The 21086-nt window shown below is 45.2% G+C and overlaps 1 protein-coding gene and 1 long non-coding RNA gene across 6 annotated transcripts in view; both read left to right on the top strand.

Annotated features, from left to right (window-relative positions):
- LOC134059385 (F-box/WD repeat-containing protein 7-like) overlaps window positions 1-7627 on the top strand; it is a 54467-nt gene extending 46840 nt beyond the window's left edge. For all 5 annotated transcript variants that reach the window (XM_062515738.1, XM_062515736.1, XM_062515737.1 and 2 more), the window contains 4 exons: window positions 2615-2796; window positions 3619-3844; window positions 4223-4433; window positions 5408-7627. In XM_062515738.1, the coding sequence (XP_062371722.1) occupies window positions 2615-2796; window positions 3619-3844; window positions 4223-4433; window positions 5408-5676 (888 nt within the window). In that variant the 3' untranslated portion in view covers window positions 5677-7627. The remainder of the gene's footprint in view (window positions 1-2614; window positions 2797-3618; window positions 3845-4222; window positions 4434-5407) is intronic.
- An 8896-nt stretch (window positions 7628-16523) lies between these two features.
- On the top strand, window positions 16524-17860 carry LOC134060378 (uncharacterized). The gene is made up of 3 exons (XR_009935176.1): window positions 16524-16824; window positions 17011-17058; window positions 17322-17860. It is a non-coding gene; the product is annotated as an uncharacterized LOC134060378 (long non-coding RNA).
- The last annotated feature ends 3226 nt before the right edge of the window (window positions 17861-21086 follow it).

Below are 21086 nucleotides of genomic sequence, written 5' to 3'. Positions count from 1 at the left end.
GCAAACAGTAGTACAATAGTCGCCTTCCTTGGCAATAAGTTGTGTGTGTGTCCATGGACCCAGATGCACAGGGAGCCTGGAGCGGCTTTTTATGCGGAGAGGAGGTTTTTTTCCCCCTCTGTCAGCACAGTTTCGGTGTACATTCCTTCTGCAAACAGAGACTGCTCCACCTGCTGCTCTCCTGTCTGGACCTGCCCTGGCCTTTGACTGGGTGTGGTGCGTGCGTGCGTGCGCGCGTGTGTGTGTGTGTGTGTGTGTGTGTGACAGCGTACAGTATGTGCCGGTGGTTTTGAGCGAGCGAGAGCACGGCAGGGTGGGAACAATCACAGGCGTGGCAGCAGCACACACACACACACACACACACACACACAGGCGAAAAAAGAGCTGCATTGCAGAACCCAGCGACGCCTGGCGTGGCATGATGCACGTTTTTTAACAAGCGCATCCACCGTCCACTGCCTCTCTGTCCAGGCCAGCTTCACTGATGCTGGACCGGAGGGGTGAGCCTGTTAAGGAGATTGGCTGTTTAATCAGCCGCAGACTATGGTGAGGGGGGGGGGGGGTGGGGGGGTCACTTGTCCCGTGTCCCGTGTGTGCCCAGGTGGAGGTGCTTATGTTTGGGATATCTCGAGTGCCTTTGAGGGGGGTGTATGGTGGATGCGGGTGTTTAAGCGGTCGGTGTTGAGGGAGCATGTGTGGAATGTCAGGTGTGATCGTCAGGCTGCCAGCCCTCCCCCGGCAACCGCCTCAATATTTACCCGCATCGCCAAGGAAACCAGCGGTCAGAAAGAGCGAGGAGAGGAGTGGAGTGGAGTGGAGGGAAAGAAGGGGACAGAAGTGAGGGAGACGGAGGGAGATGTGAAGGGAGGAGGAGAGAGAGAGAGAGTGGGAGGGAGGGGTGTTTTTTTTGGAGCATAGCTGTGAGCAGCAGTGCTTAAATATTTGTCTTTGTGTTTTCACGCCTTTGGCTTCTTCCAGGAGATTGTCAGATCTCAGCACTCGTGCGTGTGTGTGTGTGTGTGTGTGTGTGTGTGTGTGTTTGCACTAACACTGTTCTCGGAAGAACAGTACAGTTGCACCGACTAGATTTATTCCCTGTCCGCATAGCCAGACCATGGGACTCCCCGGATCAGAAATGCATACCTCAGCAGACATATATCCACAGTGAGCGAGAGAGCGAGACCAAGAGAGACTCACACATATGTACACACACACACACACACACCCATACTCTCTTTCTTTGCCATGTACTCACTTTCATATAGACCTGCTTCTCTGCATCCTTATCAGCAAATGTTCTTGCAGAGAGAATATCTTGAGCATGTAGCACTGGTGAAAGCAGGAGCAAATATCTCAAAGCTCTCCATAGGCCCCTCGAGACCAAGAAATCATTGAGGTTCCAAACAGCTCTAGACCTTTCTCTGTATCCATCCCCCACATCTCTCTCTCTCTCTCTCTCTCTCTCTCTCTCTCTCTCTCTCTCTCTCTCTCTCTCTCTCTCTCTCTCTCTCTCTCTCTCTCTCTCTCTCTCTCTCTCTCTCTCTCTCTCTCTCTCCTTCTCTTTCTCCCTTCTCCCCCCTCTCTCACGCTCCTCATCTCCTCTCTTCCTCTCTCCAGATCAACAGGGGGCCCTAATTCATTTGCACTTTTGCGGGAGCATTTTCCGTCATCCGATGGAATTAATCGCATCGACTTAAATTCGCCCAATTACATTAAGACGCACCAAAATGAGCGCCCAGGCGAGCCGCCGCCATCAATATCCCATTAAGCGTCTCTGATGAGGCTGGCTGCCGAGGTTTCATCAAGGCGCTTCTCCGTGACTGGGGGAGTGGGTGCGCGCTCTCTCTCTCTCCCTCCCTCCCTCTCTCTCTCTTCCTCCCTCCCTCCATCTCTCTTTCTCTCCATCTCTCTCTTTCCCTCCCTCCATCTCTCTTCCTCCCTCCATCTCTCTCTTCCTCCCTCCATCTCTCTCTTCCTCCCTCCATCCATCTCTCTCCCTCTGTGAGATGATGGAGAAGAGAGACAGGGACCCCAAAGACATCTGTTTTTGTCTGGCTGAAAGGGGTTGATGAGGGGGAGGCGTGTGGGGGTGACCTACGAGACCGTGTGGCAGAGGCGCGCGGTGCAGTGCAGTGCGGGGCGGGCGGGCGGGCGGGCTGAAAGGGGATATTTTGCCGTCGTTTTCGAGGAGCTGTTATGTTTGTAAATAATCTCGGTGAGTGGGTGGGGGAGCGCAGCGGTGGAAATAAGTCGGTGCGCGATCCCAGACGTTGTGAATCATTTTCTCTGCTCTCCCAATTTCCCCTCCCTGATCACCACCGCTCCACTCCCCGTCCCCCGCACACATCCCATCTCTCTCACTCGCTCTTTCTCTCTCTCTCTGTGTCTGTCTCTCTTTCTCTCACTCGCTCTCTCTCTCTCTCTCTCCTTCCCTCTCTCAGCAAGATAATGAAATGCTCAATTGGAAGGAAAAGCATAACAGTGATTGTTAAAGCAGGGATTGTAATGATGCTAGTGTTACATAGCCATTAATAACTCCCTCTCTCTCTCCCTCTCCTTTCCCTCTCTCCCTCCCTCCCTCTCTCTCTCTCTCTCTCTCTCTCTCCGCCCACAGTGTCTGCGGACGCTGGTGGGGCACACGGGCGGCGTGTGGGCGTCCCAGATGCAGGACGGCACCATCATCAGCGGCTCCACCGACCGCACGCTCAAGGTGTGGAACGCCGAGACGGGCGAGTGCGTGCACACGCTCTACGGCCACACGTCCACGGTGCGCTGCATGCACCTGCACGGCAAGAGGTGAGCGACCGCGTCTGTGTAGACGCTAACGTTAACGTCTCTGTGGGGATCCCCGTGTGAATTGGTGTGTGTGTGTTAACATGGGAATTGTTTTAGCTAAGGGGGTTATGTGTGTATAGTGTGGGTGTATATGCTGTGTGTATAGTGTGTGGGTGTGTATAGTGTGTGTGTGTGGGTGGGTGGGTGTGTGTGTGTGTCTCTACGGACCGCCTGTGTGTATCCCCAAGCCTCTTTGTGCTAACTGTGCTTATCAGATTTGGAAGTAAACAGGGCTAATAAATGAGCAGAGGCAGAGCAGCACTTCCTCTGAGGAACCGGCTCCTTAAGAGAGTTACCGGCCTCTCCCTTCTCCATTACTTCCTCCCCTCCTCCTCCTCTCTAATGAAGTGGTGTTCTCTTCCTCTCCTCCTCCTCCTCTCTAATGAAGTGTTCTTCTCCTCCTCCTCCTCCTCCTCCTCCCCTCCTCTCCAATGAATTGTTGTTTTCCTCCTTCTCCTCCTTCTCTCTATTAGAGGAGGAGGAGGAAAACAACACCTCATTAAAGTGTTGTTCTCCTCCTCCTCTTCCTCCTTCTCCTCCTCTTCCTCCTCTCTAATGAAGTGGTGTTTTCCTCCTCCTCTTCCTCCTTCTCCTCTTCTTCCTCCTCCTCCTCCTCCTTCTCTCTAATAAAGTGTTGTTTTCCTCCTCCTCCTTCCTCCTCTTCATCCTCCTCCTCCTCCTCCCCTCTCCTCCCTAATGAATTGTTTTCCTCCTCCTTCCTCCTCCTCCTCCTCCTCCTCCTCCTCTCCTCCTCTCTAATGGCGTGTTGTCCTCCTCCTGCAGGGTGGTGAGCGGCTCTCGGGACGCGACGCTGCGCGTGTGGGACGTGGAGTCGGGCCAGTGCCTGCACGTGCTCATGGGCCACGTGGCGGCCGTGCGCTGCGTCCAGTACGACGGCCGGCGGGTGGTCAGCGGCGCCTACGACTTCAATGTCAAGGTGTGGGACCCCGAGACCGAGACCTGCCTGCACACGCTGCAGGGACACACCAACCGCGTTTACTCGCTGCAGGTGAGGCACACACACACACACACACACACACACACACACACGTGTATGTATGTATATACGCATGCTTTTGTCAACACATAACTGCAAACTAATTGTCAACACATAACTGCAAACTCCTTGTCAGCACATACCTGCTAACTAATGGGTTTTGTGTGAAACAAGCTAGCACATGTACCAACACAAACAAAATGGCATCACCCTACAGGGATCTAGCTTCATATCCTGGCAATCTATCATCTGAATTCATTCTCAAGTGGATAGACAAATACATATTACCCACATACATCAACCAAGTGCAACCTGTAATGGAAGTGCTATGTTGTGAAGTACGTTAGTCGGTGAATGTTTAGTAAACGTTTCCTCTCGGCGTTCCCCCAGTTTGACGGCATCCACGTGGTGAGCGGCTCCCTGGACACGTCAATCCGCGTGTGGGACGTGGAGACGGGCAACTGCGTGCACACGCTCACCGGCCACCAGTCCCTGACCAGCGGCATGGAGCTCAAGGACAACATCCTGGTCTCGGGCAACGCCGACTCCACCGTCAAGATATGGGACATCAAAACCGGACAGTGCCTACAGACTCTACAAGGTAAGAGAGACCAAGGGAGACCGCGAGCGAGTGAGTGAGAGCGTGAGAGGTTTTTTGTTTTGTTCACAAAGGTACCGATACAGAAATGACCAGGGGAGGAGTTATGAGATAACAACATGAAATGGGATTGCAGGGAGATGGAGTTTAGTCACAGAGCGACAGAGATACAGCTGATAGGCTTACTGAGAGAGACAGGGCGGTGTGCAACCCAGTCATCAGTGGACTGTAATTAGTGGATGGGGTAGGATGGGTGTTGAGATGGGGAATCAGTAGGTCAGGCCAGCAATGGGGTCAGTGGGTATTTCCAGACACACACACACACACACACACACACACACACACACACACACACACACAAAGGTGACGGAAAGGGATTACAATGGTCCCTGCATTCCTGGCCGATTTACTCAGCAGAGCGAGACTGGGCTCGATCCTCTGTGTTTGTCTCCTACACAATTACGCTACAAAAACAAAACGGGCGAGCCAGGAAAAGCAGACAAGCGGCCATTTATACAACACAAAAAAAAACACAAACACACACAACGCAACAACACAGCGCCCTGCCCCATAACAAGTGGTTGCCATCAAGCTGTTTGAGTTGATCAGATTCCTTGTGATTACGTTTTACTCTGCTCAACTGTTGCCGTTTACGGTCTCCAGTCAGCCATTCAGAGTAATCAGAAACTTTATTGCCAGTTAGACTTTTCATTCCCAAAGTCTCTAAAATTGGCTGTCTTGATGGAGGATAATCCACACAAGCAGCTATTCCTCCGTTATGAAATGCCTGGGTGGGTGTGTGTGTGTGTGTGTGTGAAGCTAATAGAAGGTAGACATGCAGCAGCCAAAGCTAGTGGCTAACTGCCATTGTTATATATTTTGCCTATGGTTGCTCCAGCGATACACTGGTATTGTCCCAAAAAGCGTGACCCAAACGGCTAATGCTAACATCTTGCCACCTCTGCGTCCCTCCCCAGGGCCTCACAAACACCAGAGCGCCGTCACGTGCCTCCAGTTCAACAAGAGCTTCGTGGTGACCAGCTCGGACGACGGCACGGTCAAGCTGTGGGACCTGCGCACGGGCGAGTTCGTCCGCGACCTGGTGAGCCTGGAGAGCGGCGGCAGCGGCGGCGTGGTGTGGCGCATCCGCGCCTCCAACACCAAGCTGGTGTGCGCCGTGGGCAGCCGCAACGGCACCGAGGAGACCAAGCTGCTCGTGCTGGACTTCGACGTGGACATGAAGTGAAGCCGGGGCCCCCGTCGAGGTCAGCGCGGCCAGCCGCGACCTTAAATGTCGGCGACGCGGCGTCCGTCGGGAGTTGAAGCTTAAGAGACAGAGTTGAACCCCTCTCCTCCACCCTCGGAAAAAAACAAAAAAAAAACATCATGGAGGTCATGGGGAAATGGAGTTTTCGTTGGCTGCTTCGAGATCACCTCAAGGACGTGGCAGGAGGCAACAGAATGTTCTAGAAGTCCATTTCCGCATCACCTCCAGTCCCCGCCCCTCTCTCCTTGGCTGTCGCCTCCCTTCGGACTGAGACCCAATCAAAAACAAAAGGGATGGTCGGCAAGAGCTGAAGCACTGACTTAAAACTGATACAAAGGCCAAAATTTCTCCATCTCCCCCCCTACTGGTGTGGAGATGTAATTGCACAGAAACTCATAGATCTCCGAAACAGCCTGGTTCAGCAACGTGGGGAATGTGAGTATAAGGTACTGTAGTGAATGTAGGCTTCTTCAAGAGACATTTAATGCCAAGCCAGGCTGTGGAATGACTGCTGTACAAAAATCTACGAGTCTACAAGAAAAAGAGCGAAAGAAAACCCCCCAACAAACAGACGTTTTGTCGCGACGTGGTAAATATTGTATAAAGTAAAAACATGCTGAAACGGATGTAAATTGTTTTCTAAAGAGAATATGAATATTGCTTCTTATGGGGGTGGGGCAGGGCATGAAAAAAACTATATATGAGGCACCAGCCTTTAAAAAACTCACCTCATCACATTTTTCTTTTTATTTGCCGCTGTTGTCTCTCTATGACATCTTGTTTTGAGGGCATCCCATACTGTGAAAGTTTGATCGTTCTTACATTGTCGACTCATCAAATGACAAAGAAAAGAATCCATGCCACAAAACCCATCCTGTTCTACAATACTTGCCAAGAGACTCCCGAGTTTCTCAGTGTTAACACCCCCCACCCCTGGTCTACTCCCTGGCCTCCCCACCCCTCGCCCCTTCTCTCTCTCTCTCTCTCGCTCGCTCTCTCTCTATTTACTTGGTCAAGTTTGTGGAACTGTACTCTTATCCTCTGTGGCCGCCAAACCCGCTGAAATGGTCTGCTGCTACTAAGAAGACCCTCTTGTTTTTGTTTGTTTGTTTTGTTTTTTTTCTTTATCGATGCTGTTTTCATGGCTGTGACGTTTTAGTCCCAGGATGAATAACTTCCAAAACCAGACGTTGCTGTGTTGACCTTGTCGTTTCGTTTGTGCCATTGATACTGAAGCCAAATGTGCCTCTAAGAGGCTAACGGTGACTGACAGCTGGCGTGCGTGTTTGTGGCTGTTTGTTTGTTCGTTTGTTTGTTTGTTTGTTTGTTTGTTCGTTCTTGTCGGATGAAAGCAGAAAGTGAATGAATTAATGAATGGGTGTGTGGAAGAAAAAGAGAAAAAAGATGAATCTTGCGCTCCGTTTCTGTCTTGTTAAAACGCAAGGAGGCTGTAATGGCATTGGTTACATAACGATGGGGATTCTTTTCTCTTTTTTTTTTTATTTATTATTGTATATGCCCACTGTAGTGCGGTGACTGTGTTTTGCTTTCTCTGTGTCTGATCTTGTTATGACTACGTGAAAGCGAGCCTTTTAGCTGAGCTGGCTGTCCATATTGGCCACTCTTCATGTTAATTGCCATACACCAGTCAAAACTGAACTGTGACATGTAATTGCGCGTTGCTGTCCTACACAACCTTGTTTTCCTGTTCATCCCTTCCCCCCTACCTCCCCTCTTCTTCTCTGGTTTATGTTCTGGTCTGGTTTGTGAAATCAGATGAGTCTGGCTTGATGTTTCATTCAAAAGGTGGGATTAGAGAGAGAAAAAAAAGGATCATCTTATCATTTGATCCATGACATTTTTTTAATCATTATTGTTATTTTCTTATAAATTATAAAGTGCAATAAAATGTGCGGTATCATTTTTCAAATCTGTTCTCTCTGTGTTTTATTATGTGTTGAAACTGAAATTGAGTGCCAGAATCTTTTATTATTATTATTGACATAAGTCTGAGGGTAAATCAACCCAAAGATTCTCTTGACACTAAAAAAAAAAAAAAAGTTGGAGCCGAATTGCTAATGTTCTTTAACATTTGCGTCTATAAAAGTATGTTATTAGGATCAATAAGGACATTTACAGTCGGCCAAGTATATCCAGGAAGTTCTGATCGATTAAGATGCCCTGTGCCGAAAAAGCCTTCTCTGATGCTGCCTTCTCTTATGCTGCCTCAGCTAATGTAAAAGCCGTAGTCAAATATGCAGGAGCCCCATTCAGAAGCACACGGCCATATGCAGCGGCTATAATTCTGTCCGAAACATTTCTCACAATGCGAGTCCCAGACAGTTATCCTCCATCCCTCCCGCCATCAAATGGATTTATAGAATTGGCAGCCGCCTCGTTGAGGGACGCGACAAGAAGTGGCATTAGCAAGATTAAAAATGGAGAGAGGTTTTTTCTTTTCTTTTTTTTTCATTCAAAAAAAGATGGGTAATGCTTTCTTTTCTTCTCCGTGAAGGCGTGGGATGAATTACCGATTCGTCTGTAAGAAAAATAACACATTAAATTAACATTAGCTTTGGATAATGGAGGAAACCCATTCATCAAAGCCAACGATCCTCTCAACAGATAAAAAATAAAAGAAGTAAAAGAAAAAAAAATCTGAGATGGCTTTAAGGACTACACTGTAAGTGCAACCATTCCTAATTGTGTTACAGCAGCCTCAGGAAAACGGTCCCTTTCCTTGGCTCCAAAGACTGCCAGTTTTGATCACAACAGGAACGCCACATGAGCCGAGCGGGAGGGAATTGACTGCATTAACTTCAAATAGCGTATTAACCTTACTGGTGTTCCGTGGGCTTCAGGGTAAGAAAAGACATGTAAAGCTGGCAAACTCTCAGAAAACTTTCGAGTCATTAGCGACGTTATCTTAGATCAGTGGTTCTTTTGTAAAGGTCAATACGGAAAGTGGGGTGTGCAGACCCACTGGGATGTCGAGCTGAACGGACAAAAAGGGGTCACCTTGGCTGTGTGCACAGAACGACAACCTAGGCCAACGTAACCACCATCGGGCCTGCCTGCACTTACGAGAGTACAGGTTTTTTATAGAGGAAGGGCCCAAACACTATAAAAACAAGTAAACAAAACAAGACTGCCGCCGAAGTATTCCATTGTGAAAACCGCAGTGCACAGCAGGGCTTTAATGAAGGCATTCTTTAATGTTCTTCCAGGCCTCCCACCTGAAGTCGTGGAGCATAGATTGCAACTCGGGGTCTGGGGACTGCGTCGACTAAATTCATTAGATTTATTAAATGCATTCTCTCTTTGTTTCTCTTGCTTTTTTTTACCATTATGTTTTTGAAATTTGGAAGATAACCCTTGGGGTGAGATGAAAAATAACCCTTAAGATAAATGGCCTCTTTGTTTCTAGGTTTGCAGAGAGAGATTACCTTGAAAATATATATAATAGTTCCCAAGTCGTACTTTTATAGTGAAACAAAATAAAATAAATCCAAAGCCTGTCCCGATGTAACCTACTGCTGAGGTCCTCTCTCGTTGCTTTTTGGAGAGAAGAATGTTCCAGCAACATGATATACACTGAGATAATCTTCTGTCCTTAAATCCTTAAGAGTTCCAAAGGGCCTCTGCGACGAGCAAGAGTGATGGGAAACCGACTGAACTGAACTAAATTGCAGACATGTGGGTTTTTGCTTCAAGTGGTTTTGCTGTATGACTGTTCTTCAGGTAAGAACCCCGGAGGCAAGACAAACAGGCAATTATTAGTCCCACAGAACACCACAGGTGTGTAATGGGAGAGAGAGGGTTTTGACAGACACCAGATGAGTTAGAACACGTCGAGAAAAATATCGACCCCCTTCAAAAACACATGCCTTTCTAATAAGACCTCCTTATGCCTCGGGCCAGGCAACAATCATAGCAGATAGAACATTTCTGCCAACAGGCACTTTGGGACTTGGTGAGCAATGGGATGGCGTGCATCCAGCATTACCCATATTCCTCAGTATCGTAGATTTATTTGTTTGAGGCAAAAAAAATTAGCAACCACTGTCACGCAGGCACTGTTGGATGGAAGATGAATGCTTGTACAGGCATATGTTCTTAGCATAGCTCATGAATTGATATTGTATCGTGTCTGGCGTGTCTGTTGATTGAAGACATTCTTTATCTCATTGTGAAACTAAAGATGAAGAAGAGATGTTTTGATGGTGTGATCCCAAGCACTGTGCTCAGAGACGCTTTTGACCCACAAACTTTCCACTTTACACAAAACTTCCCGTCTTTTCCCCCTCATTTTAGTGTTTGTGTCTTGGCACAAACATTCTTTTGGAGACATTTGAAGCATATTTTTTCGGCATATAAAGATCTCTGAAGACGTCAAACCTCTTGAGTAGCGCACAAAAGAACTGTGAAAAGCGTCTCCTTGACTTCTTGAAGAGTACGTCTGGCTGCTTATGTCAATTTAATGTCAAAACAACTGCACTGAGAGAGTTTGTGAGGGAGTTTGTTTGTCAGCATTAGTAATAGAACTCATTCTTCATAGCTTTTAGGGGAACTCCAACACTGAGATGAAAACAGGAAGTCTAAAGAAAGAAAGAAAACGTTTGCGGCTTCTGTGTGTCAACGCCTATTTTTAAAAATAAGCAATTAGTAAAAACCACAATTTCCTCAAGCTGCCATGAGGCCTGTGTGCTTTTTGCTGCCAGCATGTTTTGGGCATAATAATAATCACGGTTCTATGCTCAGTAGAAAATGAATTCAAGAAAGGTTTGAGCACAAAGACAGTCTTGAATGTAACCACATCATCAGTCAGAAGCAAATCATTACTCTCTGCAGGCTAGCCGGCCCCTTGGGGCCAGAACAGGCCGCCACTCCATCCTGCGCGACGGTTTACGTCGTTACCAAACGGGCTGACCCAGCTGCACCCCGCGCATAATCAGACTCCAAACCCCAGCCTTGCATCAAACTCTTTCATTCGACTTACATCCACGTCGTCTGCATAATGTATGGGCACACATAGGTTATTCATTACAGTAGTTAACGTATGCAGTCATTACGCTATGGGCACGTTAGTCATTTATAACGCAAACAAATGACACAACAGATGTGTCCGTGAGTCTGTGACACCTGCTAGCTGAGGCTATTCATTCTCCCATTTAAGGGACATTATCGACCCACTGTGGTGTCTAAGATTGGCTTCTGGTCGCTGTTTGGCAGATGAAGATGATTAAGCGGCATTTAAAAATGTGTCTTTGCCATTGTGTCTGTGTGTGTGTCTGTCTGTGTGTGTGTGTGTGTGCTGGGGTGTGTGGGTGATGGTGTCATTCCCTTTGCCATCTGTCAGAGGGTGGCTGGTCAAGTTCCGTAGCAGCAAAAACCCGTTGGTGTGTGCGAGGGGGGTAGTTGTTTAATGCCATTATACATCATTCATTCAGTTCTTTCTTCCACTTTTCTTTCATTCTGTCTCTCCACTTTCCCTGCTTTTCTATCTGGCACTTTCGCTGTTCCTCCTCCTTCCTCTCATGTTGTTTTTCAGTATCTCTGCTTCCCTGATGAATTTCTCTGTGGCAAGTGGAGTGTGACAGAGGCTGAGTGGATCAATGCAGTCCTCTCACTACCCCCACCACCTCCACCACCCCCTCCCCTCTTTCCCCATCCTCTTTTCTCTGCTTTCATGTATTTAAAATGCAGCACAGCTCTATGTGTCTTCGCTGTCTGTCAGATTCATTCTCACCTTCTTCAGTTCATCTTTCCAGGCAATGGAGGGCTGCTGTTATCTAGGAGCTCTGGAGAGCTGAAACAAGAGATAACACACCAAAGGCAGAAAGCATTGTGGGGGTGGAGGTCTTTAGGAGGTGGACGGTGGTTCTGAGGCCCCTGTGGTAGCTGTACGTCATGCCTGCCGGTGACCCTTTCCTGACCCCTGTCAGCTCCTTGCCTTTGTGCGTAGGTGACTAATGACCCTTTGGTGACAGATTAGTTTCCACCGAAGACAAAGCAGGAAATGATTCCACTGTTGGTTTCCATGGGAGTGGGAGGTGTTTAGGAGGTATGGTATGGGCATACCCAATCTGTCACCATAGTGACATGGCTTGTGAGAGGGAGGTCAGAGAGGGGATTTGACCCCCCCAAAAGTCTATAAGTGGGCCTTTAGTCCGTCAGTTAGCATAGCACGTGCAGAGGATGCCAGAGCATATCATCTACCTCAGGTGAATGGTGATCTCATTCACATAATCACTATATCTCTGTCTCCTTGTTGTTCTCAACATTCACTTGTTTCTCACATCCGCTAGTTTCACTCAATATGTCGACCGAGCATTCAAATCTTTTTTTTTCTTCCCCCTGCTGAAATTGTGGCTCTTCTGTGGTGATTGCTGGGCTGAGCGGTGAGTGATTGCCACTAGCCTAAAGCTTTTCTATCTCTTTGTAAAAGCTCTCCATTTCAAATGGGTGTCTCTGCTTTAAATCTTCTTTAAAGAGAATCTGTCTTCTGTATCACACATCAGCTTTCAGCTAATGCTAGTCTTCACCAGATGACACTTCACTTTTAAATGTTTTCAGTCTGTCTTTATGCAGAAGTAAGAGTTTACTATATGTCAAACTATGACAACAGTATGATATTTACCATACTTCAGACAAACTATAACAACATCATGCTTTATCTTTAACAACACCACCAGCTAATGCTAGTCTTCACCAGATGACGCTTCACTTTTTACGGCTTAATTAATCAGCACTTTCTAATGTTTTTAGGCTGTCCTTATACAAATGTAAATTGACCATGTCAAACTACAACAATAGTACGCTGTTCACAATATGTCAAACTATAACAACATTAAGCTTTATCTTTAACAACACCAACACCAACAACAACAACAAAGACATCAAGCTCCAACTGCATTTTGTTTTCATATGTCTCACCCCCTGTGAGATGACTAGATTCACATGTGTTGAATAACAACTATTTGTTGAGAACAACTAATTATTAAAGCCCTCCCTAGATTTGAGTGTGACTGTAGTGATTTAATTAACATGAATTACCATATTAACATCAATTTGAGCTAAATTCATTTGATATTCTGGGAAAAAATAAAAATAAATGATGTCATGCAAGGTCATTGTCAACACCCAGTCATCAGCCTTGCCTCATCAAACATGCAGTAACATATACCAACTACATTATAAATGTATTATCAGTTACACCATCAGTTTACATTAACCACTATTCATGCAAGCTGACTCTGGATCTGTTAATGGACAGAAACAACCGTTCTCCGGGCATTCACGCATCCTCAGTGACTCCACTTCACAAACATCTGTTAAAGCAACATAGCCACAGAGAATGTTGATTACAGGGCTCAACGACCTGTGTGCGTGTGTGTGTGTGTGTGTGTGTGTGTGTGTGTTTGGTGGTGGTGACAGTTGTATGGACACCTCAGGGATCAGCTGATCTTGAGATACAGTGTGATCAGGAAACAGCTTAGAGTGGTGGGATCAGATTGCCGATTCTCTTGTTGCTCCCCTTGGCATCAGGAGCAGAGGATAACCTGTTTACAGATGTGCCTCCAGGGAGTCTTTATGGTGTCATTACCAAAGGGAGGGAATATCTGATTGTAGGCTACGTCTCAGGCTCAGTCATGGAAAGTGATGTGAGACCAAACATGAAAGGCACTCATAACAGTGTGAAGTTACATAGTGGTTTGATTTTAGGCTACACATGGAGGTTCATACACATTCAATTGAATAATTCATTGGGTCTATTATTGTCAATTATTGTTCTTAAATGAACTGCATTAACTGCAAGCAGATTCGTTTGTTATTTTGGCTAAAGAGGTAGCCTAAGAGTCTTATGTGGTTATTAAACAATCATGAAATTATTGCAGAAATAGCCTCCATCCGAATGATGAAAGATATTTTTTAGCCTATAGGCCAGTCAATCTAGCTCAAAAAAGGGCCAAAACTTAAACTAATTGCAATAGTAATGGTTCATACTTTTTATTGATCCTTAAACCCTCCTGCATCACATATTAAAAATCTACCCATTTATATTTAGTGGAACATACTTTTATTCAAGGTCAAAGGTAGCAATTTCCAATGCATTTTGCCATTGAGATTTACTACAGGTGAAATGGGTAAAATTTTAAACTATAGATATCAAATTTAAACTTTCACAGTTGTTTACTCACATTAAGGCAAAGATTTTTTGTATTGCAAGTTTTCTGAAATGTGATGTTTAGATATGCAAATGAGACCAGTTTTACTTAAATATGCAATAATTTGCATATATTTCTAGAAAACTAAATCTGAACAATAGGTACAGTCAACTTCAAAATAATTGCTGAATTTTGCTTCTATATTGGATACCAAAAGCCTATGCAAAGGGAATATTTGATATCACTTCATATCACCTCAGAAATGAAGAAATCAAGTCAAGTCAAAATCAATGCGTTTCAATGGAAGTACATTATAGAGCAAATGATTGTCAATGATATGGTATGATGGAAGTATCTCAGTGCATGCCAACTCACTTGATATGTTGTCTAAAGGTCAATATCTTCCTTATGTGACTTGGCATGTCACTTGAGATACTTCCATCATACCATATCATTGAAAATCATTTGTTCTATAATGTACTTCCATTGAAACGCATTGATTTTGACTTGACTTGATTTCTTCATTTCTGAGGTGATGTGAAGTAATATCTAATATTCCCTTTGCATAGGCTTTTGGTATCCAATATAGAAGCAAAATGCAGCAATCATTTTGAAGCTGACTGTACCTATTGTTCAGATTTAGTTTTCTAGAAATATATGCAAATTATTGCATATTTAGGTAAATCTGGTCACATTTGCATATCTAAACATCACATTTCAGAAAACTTGCAATACAAAAAATCTTTGCCTTAATGTGAGTAAACAACTGTGAAAGTTTCAATTTGATATCTATAGTTTAAAATTTTACCCATTTCACCAGTAAATCCCAATGGCAAAATGCATTGGAAATTGCTACCTTTGACATTGAAAAAAAGTATGTTCCACTAAATATAAACGGGTAGATTTTTGATATGTTAATTAGATATACCTAGGGATCACAAAACACTTGGAATGATTACTATTGCAATTAGTTATGGGTCAAACGCTAGATTGACTGGCCTACTAGGCCTTGGCTACTCTAGCCTACTAGGTCGACCCTGCTGTCATGAAAAGTATGACGTCAAACCTTGGAGACAGTAACTATGCAGTTGTTTTCATGTGTAGGCTATCTTATGTTTAGAAGTCTGGCACTTCAAAAATAAGCTAACAAGGTTACAGCTGTTTTTTCCTTTATATTTTGTTAGAATGGAGTGCAGTCTTCACGTCTTTGACCGGTTTGGCGCTAAACCTATTATCTGTGCAGCTAGCCTGGCTGCAACAGCTGTGGGCACTGTGGCTTTATTTTACCAATGGAACAAGGAGATAGCGGAGACCGCCGAGATGGCGACACAAACCGAGAGGGAGACCATGGAGGTGGCAACCCATGCTAGATGGGTTACAGCAGAGGTGGGATCCCAGGCACGTTGTATGACAGCCGAAGTTGCCAGTCAAGCCGATTGGGAGATGGCTGATGGCATGGGAGATGGCATCCCGTCGGGGTGGGTAACGGCTGTGGCTAATGCACAGATTCAATTATGGGAGACCACCGAAGCTGACATCCAGGCAACATGTGAGTCTGCAGAGGTCGACAATCAAGTGGACTAGACTGATGGTAGGCTAATGTTTATGTTTATGGAATTTAGCAGACGCTTTTGTAAGCGACATAGCCTACGGCTTAATACAAGAATGAAGGCCTAGAATGAAAACAACAGAAAGCTAAATAGTTTTAAAGAGTTAGGCTAAATCTGCATTAAGAATATAGCAGCCATAACTCATAAGAGCCAAGAATGATTTAATTAGCTGAATATATGTCAGATATATATACAGTAGTAGGCCTAGCCTATGACGCTTTTTGAAAGACTCAAAACTATCACAGGAACGCAGAGCACTGGCAACTCATTCCATACTGACAAAATATGAACTCATTCCACCAACGAAGATGGATGTGCCAAATGGCCTACCGTCACAACATAAGCTATTCAGGGGTGCTTTCCTAAGCAAAGGTAGGCCTACAAAGCGCTTTACAGATATAATAAAGTAAACAGAACACGAAATATCTAAAAACAATACAAATAAGACCTGATTATTTCGCCTAGGCCTACCCCTTTTCACAGATTCACCAACAAACATAATTCTGTAACCTAAGAATCTGCTTCTAACTACTACTTCTAACTAGTATAGAAGACCAAAAAAGGAAAAGCTTCTGATAAGGGAGCTAAAGCAGGTTGAACATGGCAGAATTAGACTGGAAAAGAGGTCCAGGTAGAGGGCAAAGGGATTAACTCTGCCCGTGGAGATCCCTGAAGATGTCGTATGTGTTCTTAACGACCTTGACGCGCTCTTGGACAAAGAGTTAGAAGAAATGGATAGCAATGAACAGAGGGAAGAGGATTTTCAGCTTGTGATGGAAAAACTCCAGTTAAGAGGTAGAGACAGGAAAGAGCTGGAGATAGTGGACGACGATGTGAAAGCTGTGCTTGACTCTCCAGGATAAAGTGGACTCAACTTTGGGTGAGTAGGCTAGAAGACATCTGCTCAGATTGGGTGTAAGAAGGGCGTGGGTGTGACTTGAGCTCAGCGCAAAATCAGTGGGCTATGCAAAGAGCTCACATTTAAAACATCAAAATTGTTCAGCATTGAATTTTAATGAAATGTTCCCCCATTGTGTTTAGGTTCAGAGGGACTGAAAGCAGAAAGCGGAGAAAAGGTGAGAGTGTTGAGGCCAGAGCCTGGAGACAGGAACAAGGAGGCTGAACAGGAAACCACTCTCTGGAGTACCACAGAGAACCACAAAAGCTCCATCCCCTAGGGGGAGGTTTCGGGTAGCAGGGAACAGCAGCAGACGGACCATGTGTAGGATTGACACAGACAACCATCAAGAGCCATCAATAAAACCAACAATTTCTAGTGATCTTCACTGTTTCTCGCCAATTAATTTCTCATAATTCTGCAACCTAATGACTTATACCAAACCATTCCAGTAAAGTCCAGATGGCAATGTACACCCCCCCCCCCCCCCATATTTTTTTTAGTTTTAAATGTATACTTGTTTTGTTTAAAGTACATTTTATCTGTTTCTTGTATACAAATTAGCAAAAACTTTGTCGAAACACCATCATTCATGTCTCTGATTCCTCAGTGGTTAATGGCTCTGTCTATATTCTAGGGAAGATGTGAGCCATATGCTTCTGTAAAGCATGTCACCTACACTGAGGTATATGAATATCTACTTTAGCTGAAGAGCTATTTCTACTATCTCCTCGTCACATCATATATGAGTGAACATGATTACTGTTGTTCAGTTGATATGCCATGTTGTTACCTCTTCTTAGTTCTTAGGGTTGCCCCTCATTGAGACTGAGTCCAGTTGTTGCAGCTAGTCTCGTTACGAATCTTTGGTGTAAATGGGTCTTTACTGCTAGTGATTCCATCCTGTTCCATGCTGGTGTGTTTGTGGATGTGTTTTTGCTCTGGCAGGGGCCAGGAGACAGCAGCCTGCAGCCTGAGGCCACACAGGCTCCCTACCTGGACCACGTCCGTCCACAACATTCATCAATGCCCTCATCGCCTCTAGACTCGACTGCTTTAAGAGCTCTCTCTATGGCTAAGAGCTTTCTCTGTGGCTTACCGCACAAATCCACCAAGAAGCTCCGATATCTCCATGACGCTGCTACCCACCTGCTCACCTCCACCCGGCGCTGAGACCACTTCACCCTGGTCCTTCAGAACCTCCACAAAGCATTAATCAGCCTGGCCACACCCCATCTCACCGACCTCCTCCCCCACCTCTTCTCAGTCTCAACACATCGGCACAGGTTTATGAATGCAGATACCTTAGAGACCACCACTACCAAGCTCCAGACCTGGGCGTCGGGGCCTTTTCTGCAGCTGCACCCTCCCTCTGGAACACCGTTCCTAACCACTTCAGACTGTCAAACACCATCTGCCAGGCAGCGTCTCAAAACCCACCTCTTCAAACTAGCTTTCTCTTATTAAATAACTCCCCTAGTCAACCACATACGTCTCTCATCAAACATCTCTTCAAGCTTTTATTTTTAAGCTATGTATAGATGTTCTGTAGACTAGAGTGTCTAGAAAAGGGCTTTATAAATGTATTGTTACTAGTAGTCGTAGTGGTAGAAGTAGCAGTAGTTGAAGTATTAGTAGTAGTAACTGTGCAATTCTACATCAATAAATCATTTGAAACATTCTGTATGCGTTTTTGCATATATACAGTGTTTCAAATGATGTATTGATGTAGAATGATGATGACAATACTTTTTCTCTTTTATTTCTTGTGTATGTGCTGCTTTGTGCTGCTTTATATCACCTTGTATATTTATCTCTAATCACTCTGTTTCATATTATCCATTGTGTAATCTTACCACTCATCAGTTACACTACTACTGTAGGTTTTGTGTTGTCCTGCTTAGGAAAGGTAGGCTATTGCAGTGGCAAAGCTTACCATCCCCGTGGTAAATTGCAGTGTAATTCTCAGGCTCCATTAGGAATAGCTGTTAGAGCATAAATTAAACACTTCATTATTTTGCTATCATAACGATTGCACAGTTACTGTTAGTACTGTCAGTTCCATTAGCCACTTCTAAATGTGAACACATTCAATTGGCTGCTGTCAGTGATCTTGTTTCTGCCATATTCTTGTGAGAACAGGCAGTTTTGAAACATGACACTCTTTGTAGCAATCTTTTTCTGTCAGCTCACACTAGGTTTCTACACTTTTCCTACCAGCCAGCTCATTATAGATTATACACAGAACACACAGTATATGAACACAGAAACAGCTGTTTTCACCTGTCTTTTTAGAGACCTAATTTTCATCATGTCTCAGACAGGTTCTTGATTACATACATCTCACACCTGCCATGCATCTTTCTGTATACCATGTACTGTACATGAAAGCACACAACATCTAATAATGCAGAGTTTGATTTATTTTATAACTACTTTGAGCAATTTAGAGGGACTAATCGAAAGCCCTCGCAGTGATGGTATAGCTCTTGTGGACTGACTTATGCATCTGATGTTCTCTAGCTAAAGGGGGAGGGGATGTTTGACAGAAAGTTTCTGCGTAGATTTTATGTGTGTGTGTGTGTGAGAGAGAGAGAGAGAGAGAGAGAGAGGGTGTGCGAGTGTGTGTGTGTGAGAGTGAGTGAGTGGTGGGGGGAGTATGTGAGCTTTTGCATGTGAGAATTTGTTCTCTGGGGTCTCTAGGAGACTGTCAATCCCGTATCCAGTGGTTTCAGCGGTTCCTTTGATGTTTCCACTTTAGATTCCGTGTCTGTGTGAGGGATACGCACATCTGCGCCTCTGGACACATCAACCGAACATCAACAGAATCAACGGCTTTAGTGTTTCATTATTTATTAAGTCTTGGAAACCAACAATCTCTAGATAATTCATCCCTGCCAACACCCACGAATATCAAGGAATACTCTATCTCCCGTTGCTACATTCCTAAATCACCCACCAGGCTAGTTAAGGAATAGTGTCGAACATTTTCCGGAACAACACATTAATTTCTAACATATTGTACACACCTGTACTTGTCTGGCTGTTTAATTAACTTTAGTTGCTGACTTACCTTAATGGTTTGTGTCTTCATGAATATGTAACCAGTGAAATTAACTTTCCCCTTTCACTTCATCACGTCACAGACGCCAATAATGAGCCGAAGCTGATTCAGTATGCGTGTCTGGTCATGATGTCACCTTAGGGGAAGCTGTTACTACATCATTCAATAAGGGTTGCTGTGCATAAGTTAAATAGCTGTGTGAAAGTAAAGGTGTGTGTGTGTGTGTGTGTGTGGCCATTAAGAGAGAGAAAAATGATTCTTCGCCTCTCTTTTCCTCTGGCATCCCTAGTAAGGAGAATATTAATTAGAGGTTATGTTTTATTAATGCAGTTGTGCGAGAGTTTCTCAGTGTGTTGAGTGTGTGTGTATGTGTGTGTGTTTGAATTTGTGTCTGGATGTATTTGTGTGTGTGTGTGTGTGTGTGAGTGTGTGTGTGCGCGCGCAAGCGCACATGTATCTTCCCTCTTCCCCTACTGTGCAGATGTGCTTCCTGTTGTGACAGCTGTTCACCTGAGATTGCACGATTGCCCAATGTTGCAGTTATAGGGTCTCAAATTGCAGTGTGCCCTCAATAAGGCTGTCTCTCTCTCTCTCTCTCTCTCTCTCTCTCTCTCTCTCTCTCTCTCTCTCCCTCTCCCCCCCCTCTCTGTATGTGTATGTGTGTGTCTGTGTCTGTGTCTGTGTCTGTGTCTGTGTCTGTGTGTGTCTGTGTCTGTGTCTGTGTCTGTGTCTGTGTGTGTTAGATGGGAGTGGCGGTATATTTTCAGCAGTTGACAGCTGGAGTTTGACTGACACTTCTAGCTTGTATGTTCCCCTTGGATGCACACACTTCATGGCTGGACTCTGTCCCTTCTCCTCCAACTCTTCCATCTTTATCTCTCTCTCTCTCTCTCTCTCTCTCTCTCTCTCTCTCTCTCTCTCTCTCTATCACATACGCTCTCTCTCTCTCTCTCTCTATCTCAAATGCTCTCTGTATATAACATATGGTAGTAACAGCTCTTTATATGCCACACACATCTGGCGAATGTTTACACAGGCCAACTAAGCAGAGGAAAATACTTTTAACTTTTTAACTTTTAATTACTTTTATGTTTAAAAATACTCCCCGTAATAAGCCCCGTAACTGGTCTCATACAAGGCAGACATCCCAATTCCTGGGGTTTGGGGGTGGATGTGGAGGTGCAGAAAGAAAATGATTTAAAACATGAGATCCACAGACAGCTGAGCCAACTACCTTTTTTCCCCCTCTATGGTGCGTTCAGCAAGAAATGACTGGCTCTGTATGCAGGTATACGGTGCGGCTCTTTTTGAAGTCTGGTGGCGGCGGCGCGCTTATGCACATCGGTAATGCTGCCGCGTCGTCCTCCACCAGGAGACAATGGGAGGGCTCGCGACAGGATGAAACAGTGGCAGCCTCGTCTGGCATCTCTCGGCAGGGCCCCACCGCGGGCCGGGGTGCATTATTGATGCCTCCTTCTCAACAGCTGCCTGTGCGCCCGCATACACCGAGGAGCGCAAACGCAATGCCATACTGCAGCAGCCATCTCGAGCAGGTAGAAACAACATCCACGCAGCAGGGTTTGTGATAACAACGTCCATGAGAGTGTGCAGAGACATCCGATAAAGAGTTTATCATTTGAATGTGTAGT

Source organism: Sardina pilchardus, chromosome 16, assembly GCF_963854185.1.
Source record: "Sardina pilchardus chromosome 16, fSarPil1.1, whole genome shotgun sequence".
Taxonomy (NCBI): Eukaryota; Metazoa; Chordata; class Actinopteri; order Clupeiformes; family Clupeidae; genus Sardina; species Sardina pilchardus.
This window is presented reverse-complemented; position numbering and strand designations above follow the sequence as displayed.